Source organism: Oryzias latipes, chromosome 13 (genome assembly GCF_002234675.1).
Source record: "Oryzias latipes chromosome 13, ASM223467v1".
Taxonomy (NCBI): Eukaryota; Metazoa; Chordata; class Actinopteri; order Beloniformes; family Adrianichthyidae; genus Oryzias; species Oryzias latipes.
In genome coordinates this window covers 932,705-960,513 of record NC_019871.2, presented here as the reverse complement: position 1 = coordinate 960,513, position 27,809 = coordinate 932,705, and the positions used below count along the sequence as shown (strand labels likewise).

Here is a 27,809-nt window from a genome sequence, read left to right as displayed (position 1 = left end):
GGGAAGATCTCAGCTCATCAAGGCCTTCATGCTCTGAGGAAGAACCATCATGTGAGGACAGCGCTCCAAAAGAGGGCGTGGCTTCATCTGCACATTTGGGTTCCGTTTGTTTGACGTGTTTCTATCGTGTAGAGACGCCACCGTCCGTTCCACGGTTTGCTTTTACAAACAACACGCTAGTTTTGCTTGGATGAATGGAGCTGAATGAAGAAAAGGGCTGTGACAAAGAGCTGACATCAGGTGGGGGGGGGGGGGGGTGTAATTAACCACAACGGTTCTGAAGCCGCAGAAGAACATCAAAAATATTTCAAAAATATTCCATCTTTTTGGAATAATTTGTGGTTTTGAGTTTCAGAACTTTTGCTCTGATTCTGATATTAAACGACAGATTTGGATGAAAGAGGCAAACAGGAAATAGTTTCCCCTTAAAGACAGGAAGCAGACAGGGGGCCCCGCCCCTTTCCACTGCCCCCCCCAGCTTAATTCTACCCTGTCCCAGAGGACGCCTGCCGCCCCCTGGAGGCTGAAGGTCACCACACAGCAGACTAAACCCGTTGATTCAGTTTATTGACACACTTTGCTTCCTACCTCCAGAAAACAGGGACTCGAACCGACAAACAGAAGCACTAAAACAGTAAAAAAAGGAAGGAGGCGGCGCCGCTCAGTGCTCCAGGCGCCCCAGGAACCTCAGGTTCAGGATCTTCAGCTGGTCGTCCAGCTCCATGCGCACGATTCCGTCGTCTCCGTCGATGCTCAGCAGGATCCCCGTCGCCTCGCGGTCCTCCCCCAGGATCACCTTCACCTGGACACACGGGACGCTTCCTGTCAAAATAAAAGCCTTTGCAACCCCAGAGAAGGGAGGGGCTGGCCTCCCTACCTTGTTGTTCTTGGTGGGGGTGACGGGCTCCAGCTGATCGCTGCTGATGCTCACCACCTTCTCAGACTCCTGCATGAAGACGGAGCACATGGCCCCCTGCAGAGAAGCAGCAGACAGGAAGTCAGAGGGACGCCGCCGAGGTGTCGGAGCGTCACTGAACGCCTCACAGGAACCGCGACAAAGAGAAAAACATTTCTCTGGGCTGAGAGCAGAACCGCAAGAAGCTTCTGGACTAAGGTCACTTTTTTCTCACATGACGTCTGCCAGGACAGAACATGACTCAGCACTTCAGAGGTAAAGAAAAGGTTTGTGGGTGGGGGCCACTGACCGAGACGCTCCTGATGACTCCCATCTGTCCCATCAGGTCCATGAAGGAGTCTTTGACCCGGACCAGGATGTCGGTGGTCACCCAGTCGCTGCTGCCCTGCTCGATGTTGGAGCCGGGGGTGTGGGGGTTGTAGCCCCCAGGGGATGGCGCTCCGGGCGTCATGGGACTGTAACCAACAGGGCTGGGGCTGGGACTGGCCTGGGGAGGGACGATATCCGTTCAAAAATCAAACTTTGTCTCAGAGATCCGATTGGTCGGTGGCATAAAAACAGGAGTTCAGTGAAACCAACAGACTGATGGAAAAGACAAATAAACCAGGATTTGGTCAAATATTATCCTGAAGTATTGAAAACAAACTGATCCTTTTATTCTGCTGGGACCCCTTCATTCACCACGGTGGGTTTCTGGTACCTGGTACGCCATGGGGGAGGGGGTGGGGTGGTAGCTGGCCGGAGAGTGCGTGTTTTGGTATCCGACGGGCGACGGCACCACCTGGTGGTAGCTCTGAGGGCTGGGGCTGGGCTGGTAGGAGCCCTGAGGGGAAGGGGCGGCGTACGGCGAGTACTGCTCTGTGTTGTACCTGCGGACACAAAGACCGGCGCCGTCAGAGATTTTGGGCTCGGGGGGGCTGGGGGGTATCTTCTCGCTCCGAGGGTGCGCTCACATGGCGGGTGTGCCAGGGGTCTGGGGGTTGTACTGAGGGTTGACCTGAGGGGAAGGGACTTCGGGGTAACCAGGGGTCTGCGGGTTGGGGGTGCCTCCATAGCCCTGGGGGGAGGGGGAGGGCTCGTCGTCGAAGCCAAAGTCGTACTCCTCATCGTTCCTGCGGAGAAACAGGCGTGTCAGAGGACGAAGAAGGACCCGACTGGGGGGGTTGGGGGTGTTACCTGGAGGGGGTGTTGGGGTTGCTGGGGTCCCAGGCTCCGCTCTGCCCTGGCGTCCTGCTGCCATCGTGCAGTGGGGTCTGGGAGCCGTAGTGGGGCGTGCGGCTTCCTGTGAGTCCAGAGGAGCAAACTGCTGACTCACTCTAAACCTTCACCTGCTTTAGCCCCCTCCCTCCCTTAAGGGAGAACCCCAATGTTTCCCTGAGCTCTCATAACCGCCCCCCACCCCGCAATAACTTTTCCCGCTCATCCAAAAACAACGGAGTGCAAACAGGAAGCTGAAGAAAGTGCTGTGTCATGCTAACATGCAACCCTGGACAGCATGAATCAGCATTCTTCACCTGCTTGAACCATAGACTGTAAACAAAAGACCACTGAACCCCTCCCCTCTGTTTTCCCAAACAGGAAGTAACTGCGTGTTTAAGAAGCCAAAATGGATAAAATAAACCATTTTTACTTTGTTGTTTTATTTGTCAGAATGACCGTTTTTGATGCGACATCCTTTCTTTTTCCAACTTTTTCTTTATCACAGTTAATTCAAGTTATGAACCGACCAATCAGATGCCTCAGCAAAAGCATGTGGATCTGACGTGGATCTGACGTGGATCAGCCTGATCCTCTCCTCGACCCTCAGCAGAGCGGGGGTCTTACCGTCATGCAGGGGGGTCTGGGATCCGTACATGGGGGTCCTGGAGCCGGAGCCGTACACGGGGGTCTGGGAGCCGTAAATAGGGGTGCGCCCGTGGGTGGAGGTCATCCCGCTGTGCCTCTTGGCTCCCCTGCAGAGAAGGAGGGCGGTTAAAGCAGAGCTCTGAGATCTCCACAGATTCTGTGATAGGGGGTGGGTGGGTGGGGGGCGTACATGGTGGCCAACCGCTGTCGGTCCACAGAGATGGTCTGGCAGGTGGAGTGCAGCTCCACCCGGGCCGTGGACTCCGTGGCGTCCTTCACCACGCCAATGTAACCTGAACAGAAGCATCATCAGCCTCTGTCAGCTCAGGCGATGCTGGCGGTAACCATGACAACGCAGCGCGGCCCTGACCTTTGTAGGGGCCCTGGCAGATGCGAACCGTCTGACCAATCAGCTCGTTGTCTCGCCGCCCTCGGCCCCGCCCCATTCCTCCCCCGCCACCTCCCCTCTGCTGAGCTCCTGAGAACAGACCGTGAGGAACGTTAAGAGGACCTGTAGGGTTTCCTCCCCCCTCCCACACAAACTGGATGCTGGAGACCATCTCCTGTGTTTTAAGGGGGGGGGCTCACCTCCGCCGCCGTGGTGCATGGGGCTGCTGATGCGGGGACTCATGGGAGCAAAGCCCCCCACCGTGAAGTTGGTCACGTCTCTGGGCTGCAAAGACGAAACAGAAAGTTTGAGCCGTTCCTGCGTCCTGCAGGGGGGGCCCCGAAGGAACCGGTGCTGACCTTGGAGCCTCCGGCCAGAACCAGGTGCCGGGTCTTGCAGACGAACATGCCTCCGTTCTCCACCAGCTTCTTGCAGTGAAGGAAGGCGAAGCCCCGGAAGAGGTGGCGGATCTCTCCTTCACGGCCCTGAGGCGAGAACACGTTGGTGATCCGGCTGGAGGAGGCGTTCCTCAGGGGCTCGTCCGGGGAACGCTTTCACCTTATTGATGACTTTGATTTGGACAAATTTACGTCTATGCTGACTATGTGGAATTATTACATGACTCAGCAAATGTTATTTTAAACCGTTTCAAGATATGAAGTTCAACCCAGAATCCTTTGGGGCAGCAGCTGAGCTGAATGACGGGAACGCGGTTCTGTGAACCAACCAGAGCTGGAAGTCCAATTAGATGCCCCCCCACTGGTCTAGAACTGGTTTTCTCAGCTCCTATCTCCTTCTGTTCCTGTGCAGGACGTTCAGGTTCTCTGACCCCGCTGAGGCGTCTGCGGGTCCATTTGACTTTCTTACCGAGTGCGGCCCGTCAATGACCTTGACGATGTCCTTGACGTGAATGTTGTTCTGTTCGGAGTCCAGAGCCACGGCAAAGCGGTTGTCCTTCCTGCGGTTGACCGCCTGGTGGCGAACTGTCATCACCTTCCCGTGCATGTTGAGCACCTGAGGAACACAGCCGCCCGTAAGCGAGGAGCCGGGGAACGCCGCGGACGGCGCAGACCAGTCCTGCTGTCCTGACCTGGAAGGTTTCTCTCTCCAGGCGGACGATGACGCCGACCGTCTGCGGGTCCAGCTGGACCAGCTCGCCCCACTCGTGCTGCCCGCCAGCGTCAACGCCGGACGCGGTCTCAGAGCAGAGCTGCAGGTCTCTGGGCAGAACCTTCAGCTGCAGAACACAGATGGAGAACCTCAGAGGGGGAGGTTCTGATCCTGCTTCTAAAGAAGTCTTCTAACGCGATTGTCGGGTCGACAAAGAACCAAACAAACATTCTCTGGCTGACCGCAGCCTTCCTGAAGGTCTTTCAGAAGACCAGCAGGTTTGTCCTCGGTTCGGTGCTGGTTCTGGATGTTCCGAAAGCCGTACCTCATGCATGGTGAGGTCAGAGAACAGGATGACAAAGTTCTCCTCCACTCGGACGATCAGGCCGGTGTCGCCCTCGTAACGGCCGGCGATCACCTTCACGTGGTCGCCCATCCGGAAATACTTCTTGAGCTCGTGAGCCGGGAACTCCAGAGGATCCTGCAGAGAAGGCCGAGCACAGGTCACACCCGCAGCGCTCAGAGGGCGTGCACGTGCGCGCACGTTGGTGCACCTTCAGGTCTTCGTGTTTGGGCAGGATGGTGATCTTGTTGCCGTCCACGCTCAGGATCTTGCCCTGCAGGTTGATCAGCTCTCCCTCGCAGACCTCCACGTTGTCTCCGGCCTGCAGGTTGTGCTCTCGCTCCTTACCTGCAGACAAACGCAGGTGAGTCTCGGGTCCTGGATGCTCTTCCCTGAGGCGGCAGCAGAAGCAGAGATGGCGAAGGTCAAGCAGGTCTACCCGACTCCGTGACCACCTCCAGGTCGATCCCCTCCGGCTGGTCCTCGAACTTCTCCAGCTCTGAGAGCGTGGGCTTCACGCCGTCGGTGATCTGTCAGACACACGGCGGCGTTTGGTTCAGGTTACCTCTTTGAGGATCTCACATGTTGATCTGTTCTCCTGTCACTTTATGTCACCTCAAAGACATGATTCCAGTTTTTGCAGAAAAAGAGAAGTTCAGCTGAAACGCTGCAGGTCCTGTCAGAATGTAAAGAACTGATTTAAAAATGGGATGTTTTCATCTTCAGTGATGGTTCTTCAGCTTTCAGCTCACAGAAGAGTTTGTTCATTCTGTTAACTTTTCTGGTATGAAAACATTCAGCTTCTGCTCTTATTTGGTTCAGATTGGTGTTTATTCAGATTTTAATGTCTTAATTATTCAGCCTTTCCAGCTTTTCTGGAGGCAGTTTGAAGCCTCATGAAGATTCTTCTAGCTCTCCTTTTTGCTACTAGTTTTTACTTTTTCACTCTTGGGCTCAGGGTTAAAACACATTTACTCAGGCAGTTTAATCTGGTTTTTATTCCATCTGGTTCAGTTCTTTAACTTTTAACTTGGCAGCTTTAAGAACTAATTTTGTTTTTGCTATTTTAGCGTGAAGTAAGTCATTTCAGGTTTTAGGGATTATTCCTTTGGTGTTTACGAAAACTTCCACCATCAGCTTCTTTACGTGAACCTTTGCAGGAAAGGAGATCTCGTTTAAAGGTTTCTCCTTCAGGGTTTCCGCTGCCATTTCTGAACTTTATGGCCAACATTTGGTTTAAGGCTTTAGACTCTGAACCCAGAACTCCCTGGAGGCGGCGCTTTGCAGCCAGCAGACCCTCGGAGGTCCTGCAGAGCAGAAGAAGCAGCGTTCTCCTCACCACAGCTGACATGGCGAAGCTCTTGAACAGGAATCCTTTGCGGCTGTAACGGTTGCCCTCAAAGATCATGAAGTCTCCGTCGTGGCTGACCTCGCCCCCCAGAGACCTGCAGCACAAGCATCACAGTCACTTCTGCTCCAGCTCACACTCTGAAGCTCCGGGTTAGCAGAACAGACCTGATCTTCTCAGCATCAAACAGCCTCTGAGCAGGCCTCTTGAACTTCTTCCTCTTTGCAAACCAGTCTTTCTGCAAAACAGAAGAGACCAAAGTCCAGAAACCGACGCCGTCTTCACGTCTGGACCACAGACAGGTGAGCGCTCGTCCTACCAGGCTCATCTTGGCCTTGATGCGGTCCAGGTCTATCCGAGGAATCATCTTCAGGGAGATGGTGTTCTGACTGGGCTCCACGTAGTCCACCTGGAGGACGGCATGAGGGACAGTCAGACCTGGAGAGACCTGCTGAGGACGACCGTGAGGCCATCATCTCACCTGGGCGATGTCGTCCTTGTACAGGCCTCTCTTCAGACGGACCCAGGACTTGGGCTTCAGGTTGGTGACCTCCTTGACCACCTTCAGGACGTCCGTCATCTCTTTGATGGGAACCATCTGCTGGTTCCAGAAGCCCATCCTCAGGTTGCCGATGCCCTCGATGGCCGCCTTGACGTGCGTCTGCTTGTAGGACTCCACGTAGATGTAGCCTTTGACGTGATCGGGCGCCACCACCGACTTGATCTGCAGCGGCTGGAAGGAGGGGCGGTTGGTATCACGATTATTTATCAGTAAACATTTTTCCCGTCCAGGTGTCCGTTATCAGAAATGAATGAATAAATCTGGAGCTCCGTTAAGTTCCGCGGCGCTTCAGTCAAAGATTGGTGATCAATGAAAACCGTCTTACTGTGTCGGTGAACTGGTAGGCGATGAACTTCCTCATCAGAGCGATGGCGGTCGCCCTCTCCTCTCCGATCTACACGGACAGAAATGGTGTTTTTAATCGCACCTGGTGGTTTGCAAACGTCAGGAAGCTGAAAACTGAAACACCGGATTCTCTAAAGCACTTAAGGCAGAAACTTGGCGTTCATGATGAACCAGGTTCCCCACGGCTGCTGTCTCTACGCTCCATCAAAACTGTCGACTTTCACAATAAAAGCACAGCCTGCTTCCTCTCATGTAGTGACCCAGATTATTGGGGGGAAAACCCTTTAAGTCAGATGCGTGTGCACGTGTGTGCACGTGTGGTCACACACCTTGCACTTGACCGTCCACAGGTTGGGATCTCTGGTGAGGGAAAGGAGGACAAGTGTGAAACAGTGGGTTTGCAGGAGCGTGCAGGTCTCTCACAGCTGATTGGTGGATGAGCGTTCACGTACTTGACACCAGGAAGCAGCTGCTGCTGGGTGATGTCATCAGAAAGCTCCTCGGTGCCGCCATAGTAACTGAACAAAAACAGAGCAGATTTCACTTTGTTGAAACCCAAACTCAGGAAAATCTGGAACAAACTTTTTTTAATCCTAAAAATGAAGACTTGATTTTCTTTAGAACATTGGAATATTTAAAGAACAAAGACTTCAGTTCTCTTTTGGACGTTTGTCCGTAAACTGCAGTCCAGGGTTAGGATTGAAACTATTTCCTCTCTTTGAATGACAGCTCTTTTAAGGTGGTTCTACAGGTGTTTTTAGGTGGTACCTTTGCTTGTTCTTACCGGTGTTGTTATCTTTTATAGCACTTTCCTAAACTGTTGTTGTGTTACATAAATAAAGTAACAGGCTATGTTACTTCCTAATGTCTCTTTCTGAAATATACAGATGTTCTTTAATTCAGTGGTCCCCAACCACCGGGCCGTGGACCAGTCCCAGTCCCAGTCCCAGTCCCAGTCCGTGGGTCACTTGGTACCACAACAAAAAAATAAATATAAAGAATTCCAAATGGTCACATAGACTATTTCTGTTTTGTTAATAATCTGAGTCTGAAGTAAGTTTCATTTTGGAAAAATATGGGATTCTGTCCACAACATCCATCTATGACTTACTCTAGGAGCTCGGCTCGGTCACTTCGGCTACTGCTGCTCTACCGTTAAATTAAAAAAAAGACAAAATGTCTTTGGAAGGAAAAGAGCCAGAGAGGATCTGCTATTCACAGATAAAACCAGGAGTTCTTCCTTGAAATATGGACATTTGTTGTTCCTACGTACCAAATCCATGCAGCATAACATTAGACGAATGGCTATTGTTACACCCAATGCTGATAATAAAGTTATGAAACACAATAGATTCATTTTCTGTTTCTGTCAAAACACGTTTTCTTCTCCCTGCGGTTCCCAGTGAGGCCGTCTTCACTTACTGCTCTCCGGCTGAGGACTTGGCATACTTCCTCATGTAGTATTCTCCCAGCGCCTCTTCTCTGGAGTCCCTGAAACACAGACACAGCGGTCAGCCGCTCAACCACAGGCACATTTTGGGTTCTGGACAGCTGTAGAGATCGATTGATTTGTTTTTTTTCAGGGCCAATGTCGGTTATTAGCATTCAAGAACCATGTTTGGAGCCCACATTTATCTGCAGTAAAAGTGAAAATATTGGGATCAAACTTTAAAACACAAAAAAAAAAAAAAAAGTCAATAAAAAAAAAGCATATAACTAGCTCCAAGAAGTGCAGGGAGTAACGGGCTGAGCAGCATTGTTTATTCGATTTAAACGAAGTTATTAAGTTATTCACTTCAACAAAATGACTTCTCTGTGAAAGTTTGAAACATAACAGAAAGTGCAGGTGGCGTCTTATAAGGTCAAATAAATAAATAAATGTGACTGTTCCATTGTCAGAAATCCCAGTTAAGCTTTCAACAGCAAACCAAGACAAAAGCAAAAACAGACGGTTTTCCTGCTGCTTATTGTTGTGGAGGAATAAAACACAATGTTTTAATCATCCAGAAATCCTCATGCGAGGCCCAATAAACAACAACAAAGGAGGAGCGTCCAAACTAAACAATGAGGCCCGTTACCTCCAGAGGTTCTGCAGCCGTCTGGATCCAGAATGATCATCTTCCAGAACCACGCGGTCCAAGTTGGACACTGAGGAGATGAGGAGCATTTACATGATGAAGAAAACGTGAAACCTCGTTGGATTTTAGGCCAAAACAAAGAAACCGGCCTTACCTTCAGCCTCTTCTGCTCCAGTGAAGAAGAGGAGGGCAGACGGAGGCCAGAGGAAGGAGAACCGACAAAACAACACAATACAGGTGAATGGAGGAAGAGGAGAACATCCAGGATCAGCCAGCAGCAACACAAAGCATGATGGGAAAACAAAGTGAACAATGGTGGCTGCAGCACAGAGAAGCATGGAGACGATGAAGAGCTGGATGTGGGCTGAGAGGACGCCTCAGTAGAAACAAAGCTCTGCTCTTCCTCATCGGTTTAGAGACTTCTCTGCAGTCATAGCAGAGCAGAGTTCATCTTTTACAGGTTTCTGTTCTGGCTTCATTTCTGAGTGCAGATGAGATCCACTGCAGCTCAGAAAAGATCCTTCCTCCACCGATCCACTGGAAACCCTACATGCAGTCCAGCTACAAGGAGAGAAAACGCTTTTTCTGAGGAGGTGATGGAGCTGAGGATGCTGAGGAGAACCAGGAGCTGGAAGGCCTACAACCTGGTTCTGAGTCCAGATGGACTCTTTCCCCACCGAGCTGGTTTCAGTTGAGAGCCAGGACTCAGCTGAAGCTCTTTAGTTTACTCCGCCTGAATTCCAACTCCTGCTTCTCAACCTCGGCACGTTACTGCTGGGGTTGGGGGCGGGGCTACCTGGCTGCAGGAAACAAACGCTTTTAGAAAAACAGCTGGTCCAAGAGGACACCAGAGGTTTCTGTTCTCGCGGTCGTTCTCTTGATAAGCTTCGAGTCAGACAGTCGGTGGAAATTAAACCTAAAAAACAACAGACAACTCGTTCAGTCCCCACTTAAGCTCTGCCCCTTTCTGTCTTGAAACGTCCAATGGCGTAATGACTAGGTTCTGTGGAACAGACGGGTTCTGTGGAAGTACTGAACCCGTGGAACCGGAACCAGCTGAGCAGAAACAGAAGGTTTGTGTTTGGTGGAAGAGGCAGATCTGGCCTCCAACCCTGAAACCAGCTCAGTAGAAATTAAAAACAGGTCACGGCCACGTCTAAACGTTTAGTGGAAAAAACGGCGCCGGATTTCTGATTTCAAACCCCCGAGATAATAAACAGAAGAGCTTTAAATGAGCTGCTTGACTCAGAGCACGGTGGAGAAATCTGAGGAGAACGTTCAGCTGCAGGTTTGCTCTCTGGCTGCAAAATGTCATTGAATAGACATCTGCTGGGTTTTCAAACTGACAACATCTGGAACTTTGATTACTGAAGGCAAAGACTTCCTGACTCCATCGTTCTGTTGAAATGCCCTCTGGCTTCTTCTAAACAGCACAGCCACAATGAGGCGGGTCAGCACCAGGGATGCACGATGACGGACAGCTGTCTTGCCTCACTTCCTGCTGTTGCTCTGACCTCCACCGCACAAACAGATGTTTGCTGGTTTTCTGTTAAACCTTCAGGGCAAACCGTGCATCCCCAGTGAGACCGGTCTGGGACGAGGCTGCTGTCAGATGGGGCGGGGACACACAGATGTTTGGGGTGATGGATGTCAGAGGCAGAATCAGGATTACCGTTAGCTGAGCGCCACCATCATGGCGGCGAGGAACGGCGAGAGACAGAGAAAGTGCAGTCAGAACTCATCGGAGCAGCAAACACACAACATCACATTGCGGTTCTCTTCCTGACTCGGGTCCATTGTGAACCAGAAGTCCTACCAGCCTTTTTTTTAACTCACAAATACTTTTTTTATGAAAGCCACACTTCCTCACGTCCGGAACAACACAAAGTTACACACAACATCAAACTGGCTCCACACATCTTTAAATTCCCAATGAACTGAAATGAGCATAAAGAGGCTGAACGAGGAGGAAACAACTCCAGAAGCAGCAAAACTCTGACGACAGAACTCCGACCGGTTCATCTGGACTTCAGTCAGCCGGAGGACAAGTTGCAGGTCAGAGTAAAAGTCCACATTAGAGCTCCTGTGAACGTTTTCTACAGTGTGGAGCAGCATGGAGCCTCTTTACACCACATGAACGCAGATTCCACTGAAACTTTCTGTGATTTCGCCTAAAGTCTGAAAAACTCTTTTTCCAGCGTCCAGACGTTTACCAGCAGAAACAGACGAACCAAGCGCCCCGATTCTGTCTTTAGGAGCCAAAGTGTCGTCGTTCCTCACGGCTTTTTACAAACACATCTCTGTCTTTCACTGTGTCAGTCTTTGACTTTTTGTTCCATTTAGATCAGTAAAACCAAACCTGTGATGAAACATCTTTCAGCGCATCATCAGTTCAGAGGGGAGGAAGATCAGCGACGGTCCCTCTAGAAATCGCTTCAACCTCATTTCCAGAGCAACAGGTCTCACCTTTCTCCAGAATGTCTTCACCTTCATCCGCCCAATGATCGTCTTCATCATCCTCATCGTCCACATCTGCACAGACACGCAGAAGTTAAGCTCCGCCCTGAACAGCAGCAAGCGCTCCATGAAGCTCCGCCTCACCAGCTTCATCCAGGATGAACCCTCCGTGCTTTGGCTTCTTCCTGGGGCGCTCATCATCCTCGTCCTCTTCCTCCTCTTCATCATAATCATCCTCATCATCCAGGTCCTCCCCTTCCTCCTCTGCTACTTTGTCGCTGCCCACAGGGCTGCCCGTCTCCTCCTGATGACGATGCACAGCAGCAAATGTTTACAAAAAAAAGGACTAAAATGTTCAAAAGCTAAATGAAAACTTGATCATGATTCATGAAAAAACAAAAGAAGAATGCTACAAAAACTAAAGAACTCAAATGCAAAAAGGTTTCAGTTCCTACAAGCTGTTTGAAAAAGAAATCTTTTCTCCAAGATTGTAAATAGATAAAATAGAAATATATTAAAAAGATTAGCTCCTGGCAACATTTCTGGAGAGTTCTGCCTCCCTTACGTCTGTTTAAACAGCAGAGAACTGCATTATCACTAGAATTCATGTTTGCCTCCCCCGACTGAATTACAGCAAATGAAAGAACGTTGCCTGAATGCAACAGCGTATAATCATCACTACGGAAGAGGAAAATCTCATCGATGCGTGACAGAAGGACAGCCACTAATCGGTTATTAGACGCCTATTTGATTACAATACATAAACAATTCAGAATAGTTTTATGAAGTTTAATCGATAATCAAACATTTTAATTTAAACGTGGGGAGTTTTAAATCAGACGTTTTTGAGATGGCGTAAACACGGCAGACCGTGCGACACGATTGGCCAGATATCAGTGCTGAAGCTTATTGGCTTTGGATTAAAGTCATGCGGTGTGTACATTTGTAAACGTTCAAAATCACATGGTGCGGTTCCATCCGGAGGAGGGCAGGAACCGTTCTGGTGGTACCGGCATGAGTTCTGCTGCAAGCACTTCCAACAGTCAATAAAACATCCCAAAAAAATGTCGGCCGTCATCGGAAAAGGCTCAGCCAATAACAAAGTCAGAGCTTTTAAAACAAAGGACCTAAGACCGTATTCTGGTGGAGAATGAGGGTTTCCAAATGTTGCTTCACATCTTAGAGCTGAGACACAACATGCCTTCCTGTAGCTTCTCAACCAACACGGTCAACCTTTATGCTGAGACGAAGGGTGAAGCCACGGCAGCAGATGTGAGAGCCGACAGGACAGCATTAAGGTGAACTTCAATCGCTACTCAATCATCCGTCACAATAAGACCTGCAGCTAAATCCTCATGTCCTCCAAACAGATAATGACTGGAAGCTGCATCGACGATTGTTTCATACTTGGATCAAGTGTCGGTTTATCGTACACTGCTTCACCAAACTAAAGACTTTCTTCCACAGGTAACAGAAGGTGATAAGGAACATTGAGATGAAGACATACTGGATCAAGAACCGGACAATGCTACAACGTGCTTAAAAACAGATGAACCTCCAGGCCCTGACGGCTAAACCGCTACACGCCACTTCTGAATCAAACTCCCCGATTGGTCAGAGTGCAGCAATTCAGCGTGAAAATGTTCAACTCAGTCTGGACGACAACAAATGTTCTTTCTGCCATGGCGACATATTGAACCCACAGATCACTTAATCTGTTATTGTATTCATTATAAAACCGTCTAGAAAAGACTTACAAAACTGGTTCTGAAGCAAATCTTTCAACTCCACATCCTAAAAAGACATGATATAATATAGCATATATATATATATATATATATATATATATATATATATATTTGTTGATCAGTGGTTCGTGTGCATTTCATTTGTTTGAGGAGCTCTGTCGAAGGATTGTAAGCATTTGCTTTTTGTGGACTTTAATAAATGTTTTGGAGAAGAGACGGGCGCCATCGCCCGCGCAGCCGCAGTCTGACCGGGCTCTCCATCCCTGTTTACCCGGCCGGTTAGCCCCGCGAGCCGTTAGCTTACCTCATTCTCCTCCGCCTCCTCGGCCTCTCCGTCACTGCTGCGCTCGCTCTGGTTGTCGGAGAAATCACTGTCCTCGCTGTCAGACATGCTGCGGCTGTGAACTAAACATGTTAATGCAGAAATTAACGCAACTACCCGAAAGAAATCGACGTTTTCACTAAAATTCTTCCCGAACACAGAAATAAGCTACTAGCATCCAGCCTAGCAAGGCATGCTAACAGACTTCCCACAAGTCAAAACTTGCAGAAATCGCAAACATAACACTTAAATAGATGAAACAAGTCAACTGGACGCTATTTACCTGTTTAAAGGACAACAGAATGTCAAGTTATTGGACGCTTACGCAAAGTTATCAGTCTTATTTTGGTCACTAAGATGCCCGACGTATTATCACAGAACCGCGAGACTTCACAAAACTGCTTTACTTCACGCGAGATTTGAAGCAAACGATAGTTTATTGTCAAGGAACGGTCACTCAGTTTGTCTTTTTAAAAAAGTTTAAACTATATCTAAAATATACTAATAATCCTAATTGGTTTACTTGTGTTTTTTTCTCAATTCAACGCCGTCTACGTTTCCCTATAAATAAGTGCGTAATGTGCACTATAAATAAATTGTATGTCATACAAACCGTTGGATAAATTAAAATCCATAACGACAATTTGTGTCAGCAAATTGGAACATCAAAGTAAAGCTGAACTTAACACAGGAATGTGAAATCGTCTGATATCAAAGTATTGTGTGTTTTAAATAATATTGGTAAAAAAAACACATTTTGAAAATAAATAAAGAAAAATGCATAAAACAAATATTAAAACATACTTTATTGAAATAACAGTTTTTTAAGGTCGTAAAAAATTGTAAAAAAATAATAATAATAATAATAATTTATAATGTACTGTAAAAAACTGTAGCCAATAGTTCAGGTCATAGTGACACATCTGTCTTTCAACACATCTTTGTCACGTCCAGAAACCAAGAGTCTGGAGCAATGAGCTATATCACTAGAGGAGACACGCCCGCTTTAGAAGCCTGGCCGACGGTGGCGGAGCGCGACGCCATCTTGGTGAGGTCGACGACGCCCACATAACATTGATTTCTAGTGATTTTAGTGGTGTCTAAGTAGCTTTTATAAACTGTATATATTTTTATATTTAAATATATTTATACATTTATATAAATACATTATATTTTATGTATATAATATATATATATAGATACATCATTTGTTGTTGTTAAAGAAGAGAAACAGTCAGCCTTAAAAGCTCAAACTTGAATGAAAATGCATTGTTGCAGGAATTCTTATTAGAAATTATTATTAGAATTATTAGAAAGAATTTTTAAAATTAATTTCTAAAAATTTAGAAGTTTTAGACCTCTTTGACATGTAATTTAAATTATTTAGAAAAACCCAACACTACGTCAATAATAATAATAATAATACTAATAATACTAATAATAAATCAATAGTAAGTCAATACAAACAATAAATAACAATAAATAAATAATAAGTCAATAAATAATAATAAAAATTATATAATAATAATAATAATGGTAATAATAATAATAATAATAACAATTATTATTATTATTTATTATTATTAATATTAATATTCAAAAGAAGTCCAAAAGTAAACAATAGATTTACCCTAAAAAAAAACAGTCTGGCCTCTCATCAAAATCTGTTTCCACAAATGTTTTGAACAGCCAGACTGTATTGCTAGTTGGTTCCACAGTGATCCATCTGGGTTAACTCTTTTGATAGATAAGGCCCACTTTTTCCCTAAGTCTGAATCCATTGGATACCTGCAAGAAAGGTTCAGTCTCTGAGTCATAAATGTATAAATCTATATTACTATAATAGCCTAGTATGCTGTATACAGGTTTAGCTAAATAAAACGTACATTTATATTGACAGCAAAATAAATGTACATCATGCAGCATGTTGATAATAGTCCTGCAGCATCATGCATGTCAACATGCGTTCTATTCATGAAGCCCCTGCAGCATTAAAAGAAAAAAATTAAAATACTTACCTGTGAAATGATACACCTACCTCCTTCATGGACTCATTTATCTGATTTTGGCAGTTAAAACCCGCACAATGAACTGGTATTATGCAAGAAATGTGTTAACATGCATGTACTGCAGTAGTAACTTGACCTCACCAAGATGGCGGAGCTCTCCTCCCATGGGGAACCACGTGATGTCTCCTCTAGTGATATAACTCATTGGTCTGGAGCACGTCCCTCCGAAATCAGCCAATCGCGTTCCCCCTCGTGAGGAAGTCACGGAGTGCGCATGTCGGGTCAGCTGAAGGTTTGAAAACACTTCCAGAATCCTCGCTGTCTGTGTCCGGCGTGGATTTTCGGCGGCAGCGGCATGAACAGCGTCGGGGAGGCATGCACCGAGCTGAAGCGGGAGTACGACCAGTGCTTCAACCGCTGGTTCGCCGAGAAGTTCCTGAAGGGCGACCGGAGCGGCGACCCGTGCACGGAGACCTTCCGCAGGTACCAGCGCTGCGTGCAGAAGGCCATCAAGGAGAAGGACATCCCGGTGGACGGGGTGGAGTTCATGGGGCCCAACAAGGACAAGCCTGAGAGCTGATGGAGGGAGGAAGGAGGGAGGGAGGGAGAGGGGGGACGAACTGGGACTCTCCCCCCAACCACCACCAGGGGCCCCGAGCATGCGCAGAAACGGACTGTGAGAAGTGACGTCACAGAACCGGGCTCTTCACTGCAGTTGGGGCAAATTCCTGCCTCTCTGCGGGGTTTCTGACGCCTTCAGGCTGGCGGCAACATTTAGAGGAGATGCTGCATCAAAGTTCTGGTCCGGATCCCGGATGGTTCCGACACTGATGGATCAGACCTGCAGAAACATGGATCCCGACCCTCCAGCTGCTGTCATGAAGCTCCTGTCTGTGTTCTGGCTTTTCTGTGTGATGTTTTATAAACAACAGATATGAAATATTCTCTCCTTCTGTTCCTGAAGCTGATCGCTTCCTCCTTTCTGGGCTTTTTCATAGGATATTTAGGTTCTTTGTCATCGTTTTAAATACTTACATCAAAACTTAAAATTATTCTTTTCTTTATTGTATGCAAAGGAAAAAACAGGCCAGCAAAGTTAAAATGTGTTATAAAACTTTATCGATCCATTTATAAAACAAAATAGGAAAAATAATGTATTTATATTTTTTCAGTCCGTAATTGCTTTAATAGGTTTTTAAATATTATTATTCCCTGAGTCGTGTCTTTCAGGCTCTTGACCTCTGTCATTGGCTGACTTGGCCTGCTTCTTCTGAGCTGCAGGTCCACCTCTGGAGGGGTCAACATGAAGGCCCTGGAGGGAGGCCATGTCAGGATTAAGAATTCTAAATAAACTTCCTAAACTGAAAGAATTTAGTCACGACATGACCCCAAAACAGGAAAATGGACCGGAGGTGCCGTCCACATTTATGGTCAGTCTACCCTCCACAGCGCGCGTTCAAGTGCCCACTTCCAATGCGTGTAAATGTGTGTCCGTTTTATGGCTCTATGTACAAAAATTGAACGCGCCTCAAAAGTTAAACCGGTTGAACTTTGGCCCATCATGACTCAGGTTAGTTAGTGACGTATGGATGGCGTCCTTTTTAAGTCACGGAAGTGCCAACTGTTTGAAAATCAATCATGGAGGAGGAATTAATAATTGCGGTTCGTGTCCGTCCGGAATTCTATGACACCAAGTCTTCCGTTTAACGGAATAGAGCTGAAAAAGGAAAAGTCTGGAGCGAGATTCACCGGATTTGCACCGCTTCCACACCAAGACTCTCCCAACTGTGAGGACGTGCGAGTATTCAGTAGGGAACAGCCTCCCGTGTGTTAGAAGCATGTGCAAGACGTGCGCGGTTTGCACGTAGCCTTGGATGGCTTTATTCACACTTTATGCGCCCCCGCCCCCCCAAAAGAGAATTCTCTTTCATTGGAAGTGAAATATTGGAGTGTTTTAGAATGTGGTGGTTTTTTTATTTCACCCGCAGAAAGCCAACAAAAACCAACTGGAATTATTTTATTAAAACCATTTCTAGAGGGGGGGGGGGAAGCCTTTGAAGCTTCGGGACATAAACTTCCAATTCCCTGACAGAGATGAATCAGAACACCAATTAACAATCCTAAACCCCAGATTTTTGGTAAAGCTAGAAACAACACGTTGCATGCGCAGCAAAAACTTATGGTGGCTCCAACGACGGCTTTGATCAGAGTTTCACGTGTTTCTGAAGGCGGGTGGAGGGCCGGTCCACGAGACGTCACAGAAACTCCCCGAGGGGCCCACAGCTGTGACTTCCAGGCGTCTGGCTAGCAGATCCAGAGATCCACATCCGTCAGCTCCACAAACACAGAACAGAAATCCTTCGGGGTCCTCAGCTCCATCCTGTCCCTCCTTCAGTGTCCTTCCTGTTCCCAGGAGGAGAACCAGAAACTCTGGAACCGTCTTCAGGATGCAGATTCACTGCAAATGTTCTGCAGAACGGAGACAAGACTTTGAAGGAAATTGTCGACGCTTGTCTCCTCCAGGAGCTCACACTGAAGACAGTCCTGCTCCGTCTGCAGAGAGAAGATGAAAGACAGATGGGTTACAACACACAAACACTGAAGGAGAAGCTCAGAGTCCAGCCGGAAAGACAGAAAACCTCCCAGAACGGGGAGCATTCTGCAGGCTGATGGCGCTGCAACAGGACAAAGAAGGGTCGAGTCGTGAACCTGACATCAAAACTGGTCCAAGTAACGAGCAAAGCAAAACAGTCCTGCAAGCAGAAGGTTCAAGAACGGATCGTCAGCTGAAAACGACACCAGACAGCAAACAGGAAAAGATGGGGTCAGGAGGTCACAGCCTGCAGCAGGGACAAGCAGCTTCCAGGTTGAAGCTCTTTTGAAATGGAAACATCGCGGAGTCGGGTGCAGTTCTGCAAGTCCCCACTAGTGGGGCTGGTTAAAATAAACTTCTGAGCATCGACAGAACAAAGATGGAAAAGGGATAAAATATTTGATCAGAATGTGACGTGAAAAACGTCACTAAAGATCAAAGTATGTTGTGTCTCTGAGAAAGACAACAACAGCTGCTGCTGAAAGAACTTTGGACACGGCAAACATGCTTGTCGTCTGTAAGCTGCCATAAACATTTCTATCAACACAATTCCATTTTGTCTGGCGTGCATGCAGTGGTGATAAAACGTCTAATCTTTCATCTGGACACCTTCCTAACACGAAAACCGTCCGTCCATTCAGTCTCAATAATCAGAAATGCACACAACCTGTTTCACAAACACACAAAATCAGATTCACAAATACAAATGTATGCAAACGTGCAATAGAAATGTGAAAATGCACATGTTGTGTTTCACAAACACACACTGTGATTCACTCTAAATGCTTCACAAATGCACAATAAGTGTTTGTCACAAATGTGCACGCTGTGTTTCACAAAAACAATAAACGTTTCAGTAATACACAATAGATGCTTCACAAACAGGGATTTTTAGGTGGACTTGTAACATGAACTCACAGGCAGAAGGTGCATTCACAACCCCCCCCCCCCCCCCCCCCATTTGTGAATCTCCCCACATTTGTGAGAGAAATCCCTGCTGTCGATTCGGAGATTCTCATGACGCAGCAGGTCAACTACTGTCATCAGTGGCTAGTTAATCTGTCAATCAAACTCATCGGCAGAGCAACCTGTGTTCCCAGGAGACCTCAAGAGCGTAAACAGCCAAACAGACCACAGGGGGGCGCTACAGCTGCACCTGGGTCAGTTGCTTCAGTATTCACCCGGTGAAATTCACCGTTGTGTCCACTGTGCTGCTTTGAAACGCCACAAACTCATCACCACGATTGATAAGAACGTTTTCTGTCTAAAAACAAGCTAGTCTTCATGGCCACCTGCAGTGGATGCAGTTTGTTTTCCACAGATGTGGAAGCGTCTAGAGTCTGAGCATCACTGAGAGCAGTTTTTTGCAGAAGCCACATGGAAGAGAAACAAGCTCAGATGAGTTTACTGCGTGGGAGTTTCTGATGGAAAGCCAACAGACAATTACTGCTGGCATGATGCACCATGACCAGGAGCAAGGCCAACGCCACCTCCTCTGACGTGGTGAGAGGGGCGGGGCCAGAGATTAGCAAGCAGAATACCGGATACATGAAGGGGGAAATACAGGCTGGACTGAATTCCTGATGCGTATCTGCAGAAAACTAGCTTTGCCTTGAAGACAGTGGATGCAGTTTGTGCAGAGTCCACAACAAACCGGGTTTTCCAGAACTTCTGTTCAGAGCCTGGTTCAGTGAAGTGGAGTGTCAACGAAGACGTGCACGCCAAGTCCTCATCAGTGAAAAGAGAAAGCTCTGCTGGGGCCGCGATGACTGACAAAAGCTGATTTTATCCCAACAAACTCCACACGAGTGAACAGCCGCGTTGCCATGGCAACACCGACTCAGACCAGAAAGCAGCTCTGCAAACAGGCTCAGAACAGTTCACTCCAAAAACAACAAATGTTCTGCAGTCAGTTCTAACGTCTCCTGCAGCTGTCTGCTGATTCAAAGTCCTGAGAGCAGAGCAGGGGTCCCGGAGGACGCTCCCACTCCCCTCTGCACACTCTCACAGGCTCTGCAGAAGGAAATCCTAGCATGAGGAAAGCTTCAGAACGCCTTTAACCGCAGAAACCGCTGGAACCAATTAAAAAAACAACAACAATGGCCTCTTTACAACCCTGCAGCTCGTTTAGAAAATCCAGCTCCCTCTGCTTTTCCCATGCTTCATCGTCAGAGCAGGACTCCTCTGAGATGAGAAGTGGGCCGGCTCTCAAACCGCTCCCACGCTGGACAGCCTAACAGCCGTCAGCCAATGTGTTGGTGGTGCTGCGGCAGAAACCACAGCCTTCGTCCCCGCCGTCCTCAGGGGTGGATACGGCCGTCTGCAGGTGGACAAATGGTCACACCTGACCTGCAGGACACATGGAGGTGGTGGACCGCTCAGAGAGAAAATGTTCATGAGTGTTTTTTCTGCGGTGGACAGGTTGTAGTGAAAAGGGTCTTTGCTGCAGCCTGACTGTCAGAAATAAGGAAGGCAGCCAATCAGGATCCAAACGGGTCGATCCCCATGGGAGTCGAGTGACCACGGCTTTAGCGTCTGCATTTGAGTCTGGAATCTAAGCGAGAACTTCCAGTCAAGCTGAGGAGGGTCTGGGTCCAGTTCAGGTTATCTTTCAGCTCATTAACGATTGATGGTCAGGACACGTTTCAGTAGTGCAGGGGTCTCTGAGACCCCCTCAAAGCAGGCAGGTGCAGGTTGCTCAGGGCATTGTTCATGCAGAAGAACAGCAGAAGCGGGGACTCTTTTTGTATCGTGTGACATCAGTGATGGAAGTAAAATGCTCTATGGGAAAGCTCGGCTCCAGCTGGGTTCTTAATGTCTGGTCCTATTGCTAAAACTCACTAATGACCCCAACCTAGATGGTTGACAGCTAATGGGACTATAACTTCAAACTTTTTTCACCCTGTTCTCTTGGACATCAAACCAATAATCTGGTTCTAGAAAGCCTGCAAGGACAGCCAAGCGTTTAGAGCTCTGAGCGGTTCCACCTTCTCCTTACCTTGTACCGATTTGACCACACTTCAAGTCTCCTGGCAGTCCTATTTGAGACGGCGATGCAGCCATCATGGGTGAGCTCAGCTCTGAGGACTTGTAGCTCCGCAACAAAGCATCTGAGGGTGGTGCTGGGACATCTCTGCTGGAGACACAGAAACCAAAATCAGAACCAAAAGGACAAAGGCGCCAAGATAAAACTGAACCTCAGCTGCAAAAAAACAGGAGCTCAAGGGAGTCTGCAGCTCTTCAGAAGACTAACAGCTTTTTGCTGTTGGCTCCACCCACTGAGGAGGACCACCACAGGAGAAGCTCTTCTCTTCAGACGCCCGGCTACACATCCATGAAAAGAGGCCACATTTATAAGCATTGCGTCTGTGTTAGTTTAGCCTGGCGTCTGTCAGTAATCAAAAGGATTTACAGAGTTCCCGAGACATATTTGGCTGCACGAAAAGTGGAGAGTTCAAATGGTCGGTCCATCATGGCGTGTTAGGATGCACGTCCCTTTTTTATCCAAACATTTACATTAAACCCTTAAATGTGCAACGCATCAACTCAAAGTCTGCTCGCTGTGTGGCTCAAACCAAATACCTTCTCCTTCTTTGAGGCTTCGCTGAAGTGGCCTACACCATCTGTGATATGGAAGCGATTCTGCAGCATAATCGAAAATAAAAGTCAAAAGCAGAAATGCTTTTTCATTTTCAGAATGAAGATGCATTTTTTGACTCAAAATGAAAATGAAAAAGCATTCCTTCAAAATGCTTTTTCATTTTCTACTTTAAAACCGCTTATTCTGTGTCATAATTAAAACGAAAATGCAAAGAGGGGATTGCATTTTCATTTTAACATCCACCCTGCGAACATTGTCGCAATATTCATTTGGAGAAAGCATTTCCAGCGGGGAGGCGGGGCGATGACGTCACTGCTTTCTGTGTGTCCGGCTGCTAACAGACACAGACATGCTAGGAGCAGCTTTGTGTTAGCGGCAGAGAAGAGGACTTTGTGATGGTTGTGAACTTCTGATGAGTTTACACAGCCTCTCAGGACTACATAGAAGCATGTCCGCCTTCTGCGGTCCTCCTTCGGACGCACCGCGGACACGCTTTTTTTCTTCGGACCGAGCACCGGCAGCTGCCTTCGCATAGCGGAGCGCGAAGCTCCCGATCATGATTGGACAAAATAAAGGATGATGTAATTCCCACGTATTTACATCCGAGATGCTCATTGGCCGTTCAGAGCTATGAAACACCATTCTATAAAAATCAATGATCTTTTAGAAAGCAAATAAATGTTTTTCACAGTGTTTCACAGAGGTTGCACTTTGTTGACGGTCCCTTGGCAGCCGGCTCGCTGCATGTCTGCATTCACACCTCGAAGAGAACAATTTTGATGAAAAGGCAAAAAAAAACGATCTTTTTTCTTTAGAAATGCATTTGTAGTTCACTCTCTGTGTTTATACAAAAGGATTGAGATACTTGCTGACACATTTGAACGTTTATCAGAAGAGTTATTGAGGCCGGAACTCCGAATCTATGAATATCTTTCTAACTTTACCGAACTCCGTGGAGGTACTTAAAGCTCTGAACGGGCAATGAGCATCTTGGATGTAAATATGTGGGAATTACATCATCCTTTATTTTGTTCTGGACACCACTGGAAACACAAATTCATATGACGGTTTCTCAGATCGTAGCAGCATTTCCGCCTTCAGCGATCATGATCGGAGCTTCGCGCTTCGCTGTGCGAAGGCTGCCACCGGTGCCCGGTCCGAAGAAAAAAAGCTAGTCCGCGGTGCGTCAGGAGGAGGACCGCTGAAGGTGTTAGGTGTTGATGTCATCGCCCCGCCTCCCCGCTGGAAATGCTTTTTCGAAATGAATATTGTGACAATGTTCGCAGGGTGGATGTTAAAATGAAAATGCAATCCCCTCTTTGCATTTGCATTTTAATTATGACACAGAATAAGCAGTGTTGAGGAAGAAAATGAAAAAGCATTTGAGCCAAAAAATGCAGCTTCATTTTGAAAATGAAAAAGCATTTTTCTGCTTTTGACCTTTATTTTTAATTATTCTACAGAATCGCTTTCATACTGTGGCTCTGTGGGAGACTGTAGAAGAAAGAGGAGGAGGAGAACCAAAGGGGGGAGGTGCTGGAGGCTCCGTGTGTTGGGAGGAGAACCAAACAGCCACAGAGTGAATCAGAAGGAGCAGCAACCATGAAGATGTTTGGAAATGCATGCTGGGACGGACGCTTTGGTTCAGTTCTTGTTTCTCCTCTGACAGTGTTTTGTTGTGAGGGCAAACCAAAGCAGGTTTTTTTTGGAGGGGTGGGTGTGTTATCAGCTGTTCCAGCCAGAGTCTCCGAAACTGTCCCAGAAAGGAAGAGACCCGAAGAAGACTTGAACCAAGAGTCTGCGAACATCCAATACAGAAGCAAACCCCACATTCTTGTTGTCTAATTTTCAGCAGCAGGTAAAACCAGTTTCTGTCTGCGTTCTGTGATCCTCTGGGTTAGAAGGAAAACCTTCATCGGTGAACTCTGACCTGTTCCTGTCACTTCTCCTGCATTCCTTCAGCCATCAGCACGTTTTCGTGCACTTGGCAAGAAACCCCTTTTTGTCTGGTTCTTCTTGGCGTTTGTTACGAATGAAAAGGTCGAACTGCTGCATGTTTCCTCTGCGGCTGGACCCGAGGGGGGGCTGAGGATGTGCAGAAGCTCACCTTGAAGTCCTGGACATCGGGTGTGTAGAGCGTGGAGTCCGGGCAGTCCTGCAGAGGAACACCAAGTCTGTTAACGTGCAGACGACTCACAGCTCAGCTCCTCGCTCACAAAGACCCAAAACATGGAGTAGAACCGAACAAAGCTGTCAGTCTGTGGATCCACATCACATCCACATTTCCTCCACTGTCAGACAGCTGAAGTGTTACAACCTGAAGATCATTAAAGGTTAAACATTTAAGGACCAACGTGCAGCAGATCAGAGCTGAGTTTAGTTCTTTGGGTTTAAAGTCGGTTCTTTTAGCAGAAAAAGTAGGACTACAGTCTGAGGAGGAGCTGACGTCTCCTGAACTAGTTTTCGGGTTCTGAAACCCAGACTGAGGACGTTTCCTGGGAGAGTGGGTTCTGCTGGGATCAGTCTCCGCCTCGGATTCTGTTCAGAATTTCCGGAGCAGCTTAAACACTTGAGCTTCGCCTCTGCAGAGGATCATGAGACCTCCGGCTGGCTGTGGAATGAGAGTCAGCACCTCCTCCTCTCAGAGACGCCTGCAGGAGGAGCAGCGGTGAGATGACTTCTCCCCACACTTCAGTTTTCTTTTGAAGTTGTAAATTTGTAATGAAAAAGTTTAGCGCTTGTGCTCACATTTCCTGTTGGTCCAGTTCTCGATTACACACAGGTTTAGACTAAAGCAGGCTGCAGAGATGTGATGGAAAAAGTCGTTGTTGTCCTGAAGGGATCATCAGATTTCTGTCCCTGACTGGAAAGTCTGACGGGGAGGACCGGAGTCTGGCTGCTGCCTGTCGTCTTACCTGCAGACAGTTGAGTTTCCTGAGCTGCTCCACCAGGGTGATGATGGTTCGAGGGCACTGATTGGAGGGCGATGTCAACATGGGAGGAAACATGAAGCACAGAAACACACCGAGGACAGCTGGACCCCCCCTCAGCATGGCACAAGCAGCAGAACCATCATCTGAATCACTTCGGCATCCTCACCAGCGTGCCGTGCATGCTCCGCCACGGCTGAGCCAAAAAAAGCAACAACCGTGTGATCCAGGAGTCCTGCAGGCTTCAGTCCCACACCGGACGGTTCAGAGGGAGGGGGGGTCCTCAGCCAGAAATGGATCAAACTCTTCCCATCAAAAGGTTCATGCACAGACTCAAAGCTTCCAGGCCACCATCCGAGTTTTGAGAGGAACTCCTGAAAACAGGCAGGAGCTCCTCCTCCTGCCAGCAGAGCTCAGAAGGCTGGTTTTCCTGCTCCAGCAGCTGATCCTGCAGCTTCACTTCTCCTCCTGGACGCGTCTCCTGCAGGAGCAGGACGGGAGCACATGGATGAGCAGCATGAGGACAAGCCTTCAGCAGAGCTCCCTTTCTGCCCTCTGGGGCTTTTCTACTCCTTGAACTGACTCCTCCTCTGCCTCCTCCTCCTACTCCATCCCTCTTTCTTCAGAATTCCTCTATTAATCCTCACACCCAAGGGCCAGGAAGTAGCTAGGGGTTGCCATAGCAACTGCACGATTTGACAAAACAACCCCATTGTAACCCCAAATATATAAAAGTCTAAATCTAATGCTTTATTTAAAAAAAAGATAATTGTAGGACATTTTATTGCATTTCAACCCTTCCTATTTAACATTTAACGTATTTCATGTTTGTGTCGTTTATTTTGTGTTGAACTTTGACCTGAAACCGCCCAGAATACAGTTGGTGAGGAACGCAGTAGCACAGTCTCATCAGAGAGGGCGCTCACGAGTTTGTTCCTCAGTAGTTACTAATTGAGTTTATGGAATAACAGCCAGTGTTTGATGTTTGATGTTTAGCTTGGACAAAAATAGCAGATGTAATCTCATTAAAAATGATTTAAAGGCGTACTTTAAAAAAACAAAAATAATAAAGTCATGATTAATGAATGACCGACGCTGAACAACACGTCTTTATTGAGACTTTTTACGTTAGAGTCACAGAGATGTTTGTCCAGGAGGAGAGACGAATGGTCTTCAGTTACGGGTAAATAAAGGTTGAACAGTGCGTGCCAGAGCCTCCTCCACGTATCCTCTGTTGAATTCAACTTGGCGGTTTTTTTGGGCTACAAAATTCATGAAATGTAAACTTTTCACTTTTCTGATTTTCATCCATAACAGGATCAATGTGTCGCTAAGAGCAAAGGTTGTGGTCGCGGGGTTACGTGAGACACATGTGCCACTGTCAATTATTAGACATCTTTGTCAAAACAGATGTTCCAACAGTTAGGGGCTTCAACAAAACAATACAGAAAAATAAAGTATAGTTTACATCATATTAATGTGGACGTTAGGAGGCGGACGAGGGAAAAAGGCATTTTAGGAGGTTATTGACAAAAGTGTTTTCAAATATTCTTTTCTCTTAGTTTTATGTAAGTTTGGTCTCAAGACGCGATGTTTGGTCAGAACATACGGAGCCCGTGACCTGACATGGGTAAAAAAAAATGTTAATTCGTGCACGAATTCACGTGATGTCATTTAAAAACACGGATGTGAGCAGCAGATACCGTCACATTTCTGTCTGTGTGGATCTCATTACAATGCATGGAAGACACGGAGGATGTCTAGAGATCGGGTTTATTATTTTAAAAACAGAAGCATCGGTAACATCGCTCTCCCTCCTGTCGCTAAAGCCGCTTTCCACCGCTACCTCCATGTCTCTGTGACCCACAGTCGTTCAAGAGGGGAATCATAAAAACCAGACTCAAACTAGAGCATGGCGTGCTCTGCAGCACACTGTGCACCGTTATTCCCCGTGTCAGGTCACTGTAGAAACATGATGGGTGGAACATGAAATGTTGTAAAATGACCTCTCACAACCATCACCGCTCGAAACATCTTCAATGAGATGCACACAAACACCGCTTCATGTAGCAATCGGCCTGAAAACATTTGGCGTTAGCTCCTCCCACACGCGGCTGGGGCGTCGACCCCTCACGCCTCAGCTGTTCTGGCAGCAGGAGCCTAACACGGCCTGACATTTCTTCTTTGGAAAGCTCAGCTTCACACCGGAAGTTCTCTACAGCTTCAGTGGAAACACAAACAAGGAAACAGACGGGATTGATTCCGATCATTCCAGTGAAGCTTAGCAAAGGTCAATAAGGGAAAGACAGGAACCGCCAGCAGAACCAGACCCAGTGAGGACCAGGGGCCTCATTTCTAAAACTTTGCGTAGGATTTGAGTCAGAAGTGGCGTACGGATGAAACAGGACGTGCGTAAGCCCAGAAATATTCAGATTTATAAAACCGTGCGCACACACATCCTACGCATCTTTCCCTTAATAAATCACAACCGATTCTAAATGCAGCGCAGCTTTTGCGGCTTCATGACACGCCCATAGTTGCCCATAAATAGTCCGTGAAACGCCCACAAATGAATATTCATTGATTGGGAAACCATGGCAAACACAGAGAGGAAATGAAAAAAACGTAACTTCACTCAATGTGAAGTAGAAGTTATCGTTGGCGAGGTGGAAAAGAGGAGAAGAATTTTGTTTGGAGGGCACAGTGTGGGCATTACTAATGCCAAAAAGCCACGTGAGCGGCAAACGGTGGCGGACGCCGAAAATGCTGTAGCCTCACAACCTCGGACCGTGGCCGAAATAAAAAAGAAATGGTCGGACATCAAAGTCGAGGCAAAAAAAACGTCTGGCGCTGCATCGCCAGAGTGTCTCTGCCACCGGGTGACGCGTAGTTCCTCCGAGTGCTCCTCTGCCCAAAAGCCCGCAGAGGTCCAACAGGACGGCTGGAGGAAGTGGGAACCGGCTCATAAGCCACTCGTCCTCGTTTGCCAACAAGTCTCCTTGCTGTCTAAAGATGCGTTCACTCCGAATTCTTCCATTTGCCACATCTTCTAAGAGCTCAAGATCAGCCATTGTGCGTCATTACGCATTGTGATGGGGCATTTTATTTCCATCCATTTAATTACATCTGACAAGCTACAGATGTCGGTAATAATCCACGTGGAAATGGGAAATTGATCAGCAAATGTAATTTCTTGTTGCTCTCTGAATGGTTG

The 27,809-nt window shown here is 47.4% G+C and overlaps 3 protein-coding genes across 5 annotated transcripts; 1 reads left to right on the top strand and 2 right to left on the bottom strand.

The window, feature by feature from the left end:
* Nucleotides 1-550: 550 nt before the first annotated feature.
* On the bottom strand, nt 551-13,882 carry supt5h (SPT5 homolog, DSIF elongation factor subunit). Of its 2 annotated transcripts, XM_023961837.1 has the most exons (31): nt 13,746-13,882; nt 13,445-13,545; nt 11,537-11,696; nt 11,402-11,467; nt 10,608-10,613; nt 9,090-9,101; nt 8,936-9,005; nt 8,280-8,348; nt 7,310-7,375; nt 7,187-7,217; nt 6,838-6,906; nt 6,432-6,683; nt 6,270-6,359; nt 6,118-6,188; nt 5,942-6,047; nt 5,042-5,132; nt 4,814-4,950; nt 4,585-4,740; nt 4,240-4,386; nt 4,017-4,163; nt 3,509-3,634; nt 3,350-3,434; nt 3,132-3,239; nt 2,952-3,054; nt 2,741-2,868; nt 2,093-2,198; nt 1,870-2,028; nt 1,617-1,785; nt 1,206-1,403; nt 878-973; nt 551-802 (listed from the first exon to the last, which is right to left on the bottom strand). In XM_023961837.1, the coding sequence occupies exons 2-31, from the start codon at nt 13,529-13,531 to the stop codon at nt 662-664; spliced, it is 3,252 nt and encodes a 1,083-aa protein (XP_023817605.1). In that variant the 5' UTR covers nt 13,532-13,545; nt 13,746-13,882; the 3' UTR covers nt 551-661. The 2 variants fall into 2 exon arrangements, with proteins under 2 accessions (XP_023817605.1, XP_023817606.1); XM_023961838.1 differs by lacking the exon at nt 10,608-10,613.
* Nucleotides 13,883-15,719: 1,837 nt separating this feature from the next.
* Nucleotides 15,720-16,416, top strand: triap1 (TP53 regulated inhibitor of apoptosis 1). The gene has a single exon (XM_023961836.1). The coding sequence runs from the start codon at nt 15,827-15,829 to the stop codon at nt 16,049-16,051; it is 225 nt and encodes a 74-aa protein (XP_023817604.1). The 5' UTR covers nt 15,720-15,826; the 3' UTR covers nt 16,052-16,416.
* A 1,055-nt stretch (nt 16,417-17,471) lies between these two features.
* Nucleotides 17,472-25,684, bottom strand: il15 (interleukin 15). Of its 2 annotated transcripts, none has more exons than XM_011482155.3 (4): nt 24,581-25,684; nt 23,773-23,820; nt 21,063-21,200; nt 17,472-18,024 (listed from the first exon to the last, which is right to left on the bottom strand). In XM_011482155.3, exons 1-4 carry the CDS (start codon nt 24,716-24,718, stop codon nt 17,914-17,916), a joined length of 435 nt encoding a protein of 144 aa, XP_011480457.1. In that variant the 5' UTR covers nt 24,719-25,684; the 3' UTR covers nt 17,472-17,913. The 2 variants fall into 2 exon arrangements, with proteins under 2 accessions (XP_011480457.1, XP_011480458.1); XM_011482156.3 differs by having other exon boundaries at nt 21,063-21,197; nt 24,581-25,678.
* Between the last annotated feature and the right edge of the window lie 2,125 nt (nt 25,685-27,809).

Excerpts from the sequence above, each read along its gene's own strand:
- triap1 (XM_023961836.1), top strand. The coding sequence starts at position 15,827 with ATGAACAGCGTCGGGGAGGCATGCACCGAGCTGAAGCGGGAGTACGAC.
- il15 (XM_011482155.3), bottom strand. The coding sequence starts at position 24,718 with ATGCTGAGGGGGGGTCCAGCTGTCCTCGGTGTGTTTCTGTGCTTCATG. Across the intron at positions 21,201-23,772 it reads CCGATGTCCAGGACTTCAAG|CAGAGATGTCCCAGCACCAC; the intron begins GTGAGCTTCTGC and ends CTGTGTCTCCAG. Across the intron at positions 18,025-21,062 it reads TGTGGTCAAATCGGTACAAG|ACGGAGCAGGACTGTCTTCA; the intron begins GTAAGGAGAAGG and ends TTCTCTCTGCAG.
- supt5h (XM_023961837.1), bottom strand. The coding sequence starts at position 13,531 with ATGTCTGACAGCGAGGACAGTGATTTCTCCGACAACCAGAGCGAGCGC. Across the intron at positions 4,387-4,584 it reads CTGACCTCACCATGCATGAG|CTGAAGGTTCTGCCCAGAGA; the intron begins GTACGGCTTTCG and ends TGTGTTCTGCAG. Across the intron at positions 3,635-4,016 it reads TCATTGACGGGCCGCACTCG|GGCCGTGAAGGAGAGATCCG; the intron begins GTAAGAAAGTCA and ends TTCTCGCCTCAG.